Raw genomic sequence first — 10,567 nt, forward strand, 5'->3', positions numbered from 1 at the left:
TAAGCAAAACCTAAATTACAGTTGAAGTGTAAAAAGTAACAACAGATTCATTCAATACATAATGCAAACAATATCTTTTTTAATACAAATTAAAAAACCAATAAGACTCACCGCCCACACTATATAAAAAAAAAAAGCTTGACTTCAACGTACGCCCTTGTACATTACAGTCTTTGTGGTCCTATGAGGGATAAACGTTTGGTAATTTTCTGTTTAAAAAATCTGGTCGGGTCTTATTTTCATCAGTTTACCAAACACGGGGCAAAATATATACATGTAATATGAGGTTGAGTTACTTGATTATACAAAAGCTTAAAGGTACTATGTCCCATTTGCAGGCCAAAAAAATGAAAAAGTTAAATTCCAACTGCATTTGAAAGATAATACTAATTTAGAACTTCCCTAAAAAAGGTGGGGCTTGAAAATGTCTTCAAGTGGGAAAATAACAACTATTAGTTGTCAAATCGACTTTAGGGCTATAGAGCCCAAAAGTAATAGTCTTGATTTTCAGACAACTGTACTGAATGGTCATACGTTTTATGCTGCGCAAAGATTCAATTAGTTTAATCTTGGCCATCACAAAAAGTGGGTTATTGATGTAGACAAATGCTCATGTACCCTTTACAACTCTTTTCATGTATGTTATTACCAAAGAAGAAAAAAGCCAGTCAGTCACTCAATAGTGTCTGACAGTGAAGTCTAGCAAGTAAACGGGTTTCCTTGCATAATTTGAATATGAGGACACTGCTAACTTATAAATTTCACAGATAGGACATACATGACATATTCATAATTCCTGCAAAGTTCTACAGAATTTGAGGTTGGCTGCAAAAGGGACATTGTATCTTTAATGTATACTATTTTTTATTTCTTTCTTAGTTTTTCTTCTCTTTTCCGCTTGGTTGTCTTATTTAATACCCCATCTCTCCCTTGGGCCGGTTAAAAAATAACCCCACCTAATAAATAATGAAGGAATAGTAAACTGTCTTTGCGTGACAGTATTATGATAGTCGATGAAGAAAACCGTTCAATAAAGTCCCCCAAATCACCTGTTAAGCTTTCATTATATCCTTTCGCCAGGTAGATACGATGCGACTACGATTAATATCCCATTAAAGACAGGTGGACACCGCAACAAGGTTACGACCAAAATCGATGTTGCGACACAAATTTTAACTTTAATCTTATATTTTTCCTCAGGCTAATGTCCATCATCGTTTAAAGAATAAAAGATAATATCCATGTAATGAAATTACTGTGTTTTGATATAAAAGAATGTGCACCTGGTGTGTGTTAATTTGATTTTGCGGTCGAGTTTGATGGACTTGCATGTTGATCGGGAAGAGAAGAATCGGTGGGTATATCTCGAATTATTAAATTGGTTTTCAAATCATGCGAGCTGCCACGTCAATTCTATAGTATGAAACAATGTGTATCAGAACATTTTCGATAAATTCAATTCTTTGCATGCTTAGGTAACGCAACCAGATCAAAATTATTAAAAAAAACTAATGCCTATTCTTTTTTTACTTGAGCTAAAGCTGACGTTACTATCCTTTTCCCAAAATATTAACAAGGGAAAAATGTTTATTTATTTAAAATAATATCACGAATTCAAGTGAAGTGGTTTTGTATATTTGTACACAGATATGTCGTTTCAACACAGATCTACAAAACACAATACCTTTATTTTTATTAATTTACATATTTATTCAAAGACTACATGACTACAAATAACATGTCATGATAGGCCAAGATGCAATTAACAGTATTGTCAGAAAAATGAAACTATGTACGAAGGCTTATAATCGCCGAAAATACAAAATTAAAATGAAAGCAAAAGAGACGGGATGCGATATTATGGTGGATAAAATCAGGAAAAGTGATAATGAATAACAGAGGGAGGGAGAAAGAGAGAGAGAGTGAGAGAGAGAGAGAGAGAGAGAGAGAGAGAGAGAGAGAGAGAGAGAGAGAGAGAGAGAGGCAGGGGGTGTTAGATGGGGGAGGGGTTTTAGATGGGGCCTAGAGAATCCAACATCATGTCAATGAATTTGAGAAGGTATTGCAAAAGCAAATACAATGTGTTTTCTGCCTCCCCCTACTATAATTATATCGCATGATTTAAAGGGGAACTGCAGCACCCTCAGCCCTCCGCCCTTGCCCCCGTCTCGTTTACCTGTGATGACATAAGAATTACCGCTTTCAATCACTACCAACAACTCTTGGCGAGGAACAACGCAGGATGTGATACAAAAGTGAAATTCAACCCACCACCACTGCCATACGTTCGCTACCAATGTTGCATCATACCCCCAATCCTCACATAACCCCGTATGTCTTAATATGTCAGTACCCCCCCCCCCCCCCCCCCGAGGTATCAAGGATAGATCTGCTTTTAGTGTTCTAGTCTAGACCAGACGACCTTACTGATCATCATTCATAAAGAAAAGAGATATAGAAACAAGGCATAATGACGTTCGGCTTTAATAATCAGTTCATAGGCTTCATCAGAAGTGATCTAACAATATATCGCAGCAAATCTATCGCACAATAGGAATGAAGGAAGTCTTATGAACGGAAAAAGAAATAAAAGGATAAAGAGAGAAGGAGAGAGACAGACATAAAGAGGGAGAGAGATAGAAAGATATATTTATATAGAATGAGAGAGAGCGAGAAAGGGAGAGAAAGAGAGAGAGAAAGAAAGAGAGAGAGAGAGAGAGAGAGAGAGAGAGAAGGGAAAGAAAGGAAAATCGAAAAGCCTCTGAGGAGTTTCGATTATTGATTAGTTTTAGGCTTTGTCCCGTGTAAAGTTATGCGCATGTGTCAGAGAGAGAGAGAGAGAGAGAGAGAGGAGAGGTAAGAGGGAGAGAGAGAGAGAGAGAGAGAGAGAAAGAAAGAGAGAGAGAGCTAGAGAGGGGGGTGGAAGAGAGGAAAGGGAGAGGGGTGGGTGGGGTCGTCTACACCGTGTGAAGGATATCGATTATTACTCAGTAATAGGTTTGGTCCTTTGTAAAGTAATGCGCATCGTGTCAGACCAAAGAGGTATCTCCTTGGTCAGAGAGAGCAAGAGCGAGAGGGACAGAGAGAGAGAGAGAGAGAGAGAGAGAGCGCGCGCGAGAGAGAGACAGAGATAGAGAGACAGAGAGAGAGCGAGAGGGAGGGGGATGGGGGGGGGGGAGATGGGTGGGGGTCGTCTTATAAAACTTTGAAGGATTTCGATTATTGATCTATTTAGCATCATGTGAAGCAATGTATGTATGGCATGAGTTGAAGTGGTGATAGCGGTGAGAGGAAGACAGACATAACAACAGAACGTGAGACCAAAGGGTCAGTACGAGGTCAAATTTGACCTTGGCTGCTTAGGGGCGGGGCCATATTAACAAAAAGATGAAGACATATATACAGAAGTAGATGTGTTTGATCTTGCGTCAGTAAAAAAAGAGCAGTTTGTCCTGCTGCTATATTTCATTTATACTGCCCTTAGACAAGGAAAGATAACTAAAAGAATTTGTATATATGCCTAGAAGAATATTGCAGACAGAGTACATCGTATTCACTCATCTTGAAAGCTTGAACTTACTGTCCATAATTATTAATTCCTAATCAACAGTCTCCATGAAAAAAAAATTGTTTAATACCAAGACCTATATGGATTAGAGCCTTAAAAAGGCTAAAGAAATAGATTTGTTGTAAGACCAAATTCAAACCAACATCTTTCACCAACATTGACATTTCATTTACCATCAGTTAATAACCTCTCCCTTCCCCTCCCTCTCTTTCTCTCTCTCTCTCTCTCTCTGTCTCTCTTTATCTCTCTGTCTCTCTTTCTCTCTCACTATCTCTCTTTCTCTCTCTCTCTTTCTCTCTCTCTCTCTCTTTTCTCCCAAACCTTCTCTGTTTCTCTTACTCCCCTCCACCTCTCTGCCTCTCATTGTCTCTCTCCCCTACTTCCGATTCTATTACTATTTCTTCCGTTCTCTCTGGCACTCTTCTCAAGCATTTTCAACGTCCATTTTAATAATTTCCATTTTAACATCTCTCTACGACTTGTCTTCTCTTTTTGTAAAAGTACACATGCTCCTCATGTTCTAATTCTTTGTTTACATTTCTATAAAAATGAGATTAAATACATCATTCATCATATTTTGTATCAAAATACACTTCGAGATGATTGGAAATGAAAATATTCTTATTGATATCGATATAGAAGTATATACGAGAGTATAAAAGTAATGACAGCGCTATACACCCATGTCGCATTTGAATTCATATCTATATCTTCTTTTAATATATTATTTTCTACGTAATCTCAAGAAAGGAAGAGATATAACGAAATTATCAATATTTAAAACACTTTACATTCGAAGTTGTTGAGAGTTATTCTTTTATATTTCATTCTTCACACGTCCAAAAATACAAAAAGGCTACAAATATGATACGATCACAAAATCATATTAAAGTGAATAAAAAGAATGACAATAAAATTACTAGCCATTTCATTTATATTTACCTTAATTTAGACATCATCCATTTACCTAAATATATATATTTTTTAAATTTATGAATAAGAACAATTTCAAATTTTGGCAAAACGCATTTTGAACTTTATTGGATTCACAAGTTTATTACTGTAGTAATAAAATACTTTTTAAAATATCATATTTGATTAGCAAAGTTTTTAATAGAACAAAATAATAGAAATTTGATTCATTCTAAATCTTTCTTTATTTCATTCACTTACACTTACAAACAAATGAGCCCGCATGTAAAGATTCTGCCTTATAGTAAGAAGTGTCGACAAAACAGAAACTAAAATCTTGGCAAATCTATTTAACTTATAAGATAAGGAATCCATGGCGAATAAAAGATATAAAGATATGAATTTCATATCAATTCAAACTAATTAATCATCTCATCAGGGCGTCACTATAGAACATGTTGAATCGGGAAAGAGCTGAAAAATGACCAATAAACAAAGAAAAGAGTTCATCATTTATATCATTTTTCTTTTCTTCCTTAGTTGTCTTTTCTTGTTGTTTTTTTGTCTCTCTTTCTCTCTCGATTTTCCGACAGCTTTATGACAACCCTTTATTGTCCAATTCTCTAACATGAAAATTAATATGCATTACCAGCATGCATATAATATACAAGATATGAAAAAAATTCAAAAATCGACAAACTCCTTCTTTTTGAGAAAGAGAATCGTTCCTTATTTTATAATCAATGAAAGGACATTTTATTACTTGTACGGAACACTAACAAAAAGGCATCTAAGAATTTTCGTCCTGCATTACCAGCATGCATATATTATAGAACATATGAAAAAATACAAAAATCGACAAACTCCTTCTTTTTGAGAAAGAGAATTGTTTTTATGAAAACAAAAATCAAAGCAAGGAATGTTTCATCTTAATTTATGAAAGGAATACTTTTTTTACAGATGGGCTTTGTCACTTTGGTAATCGAAGTTTTGTAAGGATGAATTTAGCAAACCAAAATTCATGCTCATTTTTCTAATCCTTGAAACGAAACGAAAAGACAACAACAACAAAACAAAACAAAACAGGAAGATAGGAAGTGGTGAAGTATATAGTAAAAGAAATATGTAAGTCAAGTTGATTCGGTGATCTGATTTCATGAGTCTGTAAGGGGTTCCTCAATGAAGTGATCTAGATTCACTAACCACTTAACCACATGCATGCCCTTGTTCTTCAACTCATCCTTCTCCCTGCTTCGGAGCAGACGTTCGGTTGGCGGACAAAATTTCCCGCCCAAAGCAAGCGCCTTGTCGGCTGCAACCGCAGGAATGTTCATGTTGTCTTCCGTTTCGCCGTTGTCTTCGGTCGGGCTATTCCCGAGTTGCGGTTTCTCAAGGCACTTCTCGATGGCTTCCTCCGTCAGATTGTACTGCAACAGAACCGGTACGTCGACGTTGAGGTTATCCGGAGCTGCGACTGCCTTGCTTTTTTTCTCTTCTTCGTCATAGATGAAGACAAAAGTCCGACTTTCACTCCGCTGAAGCATTTTTGGCCTGGAAAGTGGTTCCTCTGGTGCACGCAGGTTTTCTTCCACCAATTTGGAGTTATTCTTGTGATCCCGGTTCCCAGATGTCCAATTATTGTTTATTACTTTCTGTTTGCTCATCTTCGATTCTAGTTGTGTTGCCGCATCTGGATCCGAACTTGCATCCAATTTCGGATACTGAGTTGTAAAGGGTGGTGGGTTGCCGGATGAGTAGCCTTCGTCAATGGTGTCGTCAATGCATAGTTTATCGAAACCAAGTCCTTTCTTTCTGGAAGGTTTTCCGTGTCTCGCAACTGACTCTGTCGTGTGTTGACGTTGCATCATGAAAACTAAACTTTGATTATGCCATCCAAAGAGATCCTGTCTCTAGCAATATGCCAATCAAAATATGGGCAAGGGTTTCCTTGAGAGTGCTTTGGATGAAACTCCATTAAATCATTCTGTTGTGGTAGACTTTGATTTTACTAGCCATTAGCAATGTTTTGTCTGATACTCCGTCGGGCAACCCATGTTAATATTCCCTGTGAGGGATGGACTAAAGATACTTCAAGCCTGAGAGCTGTTCAATCCAGAAGCTGGGACAACCTACAAGGAAAAAATACAAAATAAAACTGTTGTAACTAGTCTTGCTGCTGCTGAAACATGTAATTTATTCAAATAAAGTGTAAATCACAATTACATACATAATACATACATCATCAAAGCTAAGATAAATCATAAAGAAAGCTGATGCTCCTATTTCATCTACATTGTTATCATAACAATTGTGTTGATGTTGGTTTGAGTATAAGGTTGCTATTCATTCAAGAGCCCTAAATTGCTCAGGTGACGCAGTCGCCACCAATTGTCTAGACTACTGCCTTTGCTCCCCCACCCCACCCCCTCACTTTGAATATCCGTTCCGCAAGTAATTTTTGTGCCAAAAGAGTTTGTGTTTTATATCACCGGCGTATCCAGCATGGAATTGAATCGGTGTACGCCCCCAAAACATAAACATTAAACAAAAGATACCACTTGAATTATGTCTATATCACACGGGCCCTTCAACTTCATCATGAAGGCAGTTCCGAGTCCAAGGCTCCCCTTCTACTATTCTAGGATATATATTTCTCGTTATGGGATGGGCAATGTTAGTGTGACGGTATAAACATGCAGCAAGTCATTTCAGCGTCATAATGCATTTCTAAAGTGATTAATGTTTCAGTATAATTTGATATTCAAAGTTGTGAACACATAATGCCAGAATGTCCCCATCGAACATTAAATAAGATGGCGATCGGACAACGTATTTGCCGAAAAATATTGCCAGCAAATATCATAAGGTATATGAGATTGTTAGGATAGAAATAAAATTGAATAAGGTCCCATGAGCGTTTTAAGGGTTAAAAGGCATAATGAAATATATCAAGACGCATTCACACGAAAAAGTTACAGATCTACAGCTCCAGAATTCGTTCTAACTTTATTGCAGACTGGTCATTATACAGCATCTCTCTTGCTGATTATATTTATAATGGAAACTTTTGCGTTATGTACTGACACAGACATCTAAATAATATATAATTTATTATAGTGCTACTATCGTAAAAACAAAACTAAAGGACGTGTGCTAACTAATGTTCGTATTGGTGACATTGAATTTCCACGATGATTTTCAAGGAAGGATCCGAGTATAAACAACAAAGAAATGATATCAACACGAAATTCGAAAGGTGTATTGCAAAATATTTCGTATAGTTTACTTACATGAAGTTGTAGCTGATATCAATCGGAAAGACAAATATATATTCCATCGAAGTCGTTGATCTATATACCGTAAAACCATTACTGATCCTGTGGAACATCATACTCTATGTCTATCCACACGAGAACCGGCTAAAATATTCATGCTCCGTCGCCGACGATTCGGCTCGCCGCAATGAAATAATGAAGAGGTACTACAGATGAGGTAACAGATGAAGGAGCCTCTTCTATCTGCCACTCGTTTCATAATAATACCTCCTCGAAGCGCTGAAGGTACTTCTATTATCAATGAGATTACCGGAAGAATAGATCATTATTTGTTCTATCCCCCCTTTCTCCCGTTGCAATCTGGCCTTCTATATGTAGCTGAGAGGTGCGGGCAGGCTGCATGAGAGCTTGCGCGACAGAGAAATAATATGGATTTTGATCGAAAGTGAGGTCCATACGGATCGATTTTATGACTAGTGGCATGAAGAGGGGGAATATAAAGGGAGAAAATGAAGAGAGGTGTCGATAAAACCAATTGATCGTACCCTGACCTATTTAATAAAAACAGTGTGATCAAAGGATTATATTAATAGGTCAAAAGGATAATATAGGTTTCTAGCGTAGAGAGAGAGGGAGAGAGAGAGAGAGAGAGAGAGAGAGAGTGACGTCAACATAAATAAAAGTTCGATCTACATCTGCTTTTGATTTAGTATTGATTTAGTATTTTCCATATAGACTAGATGACACACTCCCGCGCCCCTCACCACGTCCCCCCCCCCCGCCCCCACCCCCGACAGATGATGAGATATAGAAAAGAAGTATGTTACAGGAGTCGACGGCGAGAGATTAGATAGATAGATGATTATAGAAAAAGTATAGAATCTGATGTAGATAGAGAGAAAGAGAGAGAGACAGATAGAGAGAGAGAGAGAGAGAGAGAGAGTGAAAGAGAGAGAGGGGAGGGGGAGAGGGAGAGGGAGTGAGGGAGGGATGGAGGGGGAGAGCTGGACAAACACGTTCATGTTTATTTCAATATTACTCTGCCGGCATAAACATCAAATAATAGTAATAAGCGTCATAATAGAGGCCGAAGTTGCTAAACAGACGGCTTTCCGTAAATGTAATGAAATTCTGCGCCGCAACTCGATCCGTGTTACCAGGGAGGTGAGACTCTCCTGGCACACATAATGGTTTTACGTCACAATAATATGAGGACCCTTGTTAGATTGATGACCGGTGACGCACGGACACATTTCAATAACAAATGGTTTGGGGTTAAAATGCGTGTCTGGAAAAGGATCAAAACAAACATAGAAATCAAATTAAATTGTATTTTACAGGTCGTTGCCATGGGTGGTTTTGTTGTGACAAAGTTACTTCCCGAGCGAGATTGAGGCCAGTTATACCTAATGACCATTCAACATAAAAGGAAGACAGTAAAGGGGCAGCTTATTCATTGTGACTGAATAACGTTTCTTCTTTTGAGGAAGCAATACAAGTCCCAAGATGCAACATGTTGGCTCAAAAGGACTTCTCGAGGCGAAATAGACAACAAGAGGCTAAGAGTTGGTGAAGAAAAAGAATAGCGAAATTGGAAACAGCTTCGGAGAATCCAACAGGCGTAATATACAGTTCACAATTATTGAGTAGCAACGACTGTAAACAAAACGAATTTTTCTCCCTTTTCCCCATATTTGGCTTGTTCGCAAATATATATGAAGCGATTGGACATATTTACGCATGATATGCATGCAACAGACGTCCATGCTTGGGTTAACACTTAACAAATATTATTATCATCCCAATTTACAATCGTAATCGTGATAATGTATGACCCTAACTGTACCCAAATTTAACATATTTCTTACTACATGGTCTAGACCTACGTGGATGGCTAGGAATTGGATTTGTTTAAACTTTGAAAAATGCATTTTATTTCATAATAGTTCACTGTATGACTCTCTTGACCCCTCTAGACCCTATCTGTAATTCCTTTTCGTTGACCTTTCTCTTCGAATTTTTTTTTAAATGCCCCCCCCCAGCATAATGCAACGGGATACTCAGTGTCTACTATATTGAGGGGCATGAGGGGCACTTAATTGTGTTACATGGAACCCCTTTCTTACGAACCATTTCTGCAAGATATATCGGGGGGAGGGGGTACAGGCTTGACCTATTAAATTTATAGAGGTAAATATGTATATTTAACTGTATGAGTTATACGAAGAGATAACAATATTCTAAATCGTAAAAACTGTGGAGTCATCTATTTACTCATGATTCATCAATGTCAGACATGCTTTTCCGTTTTTTGTTCTCTCTCCCATCATATCAAACTAATCTCAATGAACCTTTGATCGAACTGTATTTGTTCATTAGCTCTTCTTCACGGAACGTCCACGACCTAGATATATGAGTCCCAAGCTGGTATGAATTTCACTGTTATTGAATTTGAGGCCCATTGTTCGGTGTTTTAGTATCAAACATTATTTGGGTCAAGTATTGCACGAGCTCCCCACGTGTTGCCTAGGCCCATCGGGGATCATGTAAAGCTTCCCCCGTCGCCATGGCACCCAACCAAGTTCAAAAGTGCATGAAAATAAGCTGTGTTGTCTGATACAGCGTGGTCCAAAAAATGAAATCATGTTCTTGAAAGCGGTATGCTATTTCATTCAACCTCATTCATGTCAAAGTTGTTTTCGGATCCTTATGCATGATTGTACGTTTTTGTTATGTCGGTTTTCGTTTGTGGGTGTGGGTGTGCGGGCCTATGTGTGTGGGAGGGGGTCATACACAGCAGACACTATAGTGA

At 37.8% G+C, this 10,567-nt stretch overlaps 1 protein-coding gene across 1 annotated transcript; it reads right to left on the bottom strand.

Moving 5' to 3' along the window:
- Window positions 1-5,163: 5,163 nt before the first annotated feature.
- On the bottom strand, window positions 5,164-8,060 carry LOC100893266. The gene is made up of 2 exons (XM_003727142.3): window positions 7,771-8,060; window positions 5,164-6,609 (listed from the first exon to the last, which is right to left on the bottom strand). The coding sequence occupies exon 2, from the start codon at window positions 6,346-6,348 to the stop codon at window positions 5,635-5,637; it is 714 nt and encodes a 237-aa protein (XP_003727190.1). The 5' UTR covers window positions 6,349-6,609; window positions 7,771-8,060; the 3' UTR covers window positions 5,164-5,634.
- Window positions 8,061-10,567: the final 2,507 nt, after the last annotated feature.

The sequence above is a fragment of the Strongylocentrotus purpuratus genome, unplaced genomic scaffold, assembly GCF_000002235.5.
Source record: "Strongylocentrotus purpuratus isolate Spur 01 unplaced genomic scaffold, Spur_5.0 spur5_scaffold_6, whole genome shotgun sequence".
Lineage (NCBI taxonomy): Eukaryota > Metazoa > Echinodermata > Echinoidea > Camarodonta > Strongylocentrotidae > Strongylocentrotus > Strongylocentrotus purpuratus.

Excerpts from the sequence above, each read along its gene's own strand:
- LOC100893266 (XM_003727142.3), bottom strand. The coding sequence starts at position 6,348 with ATGATGCAACGTCAACACACGACAGAGTCAGTTGCGAGACACGGAAAA.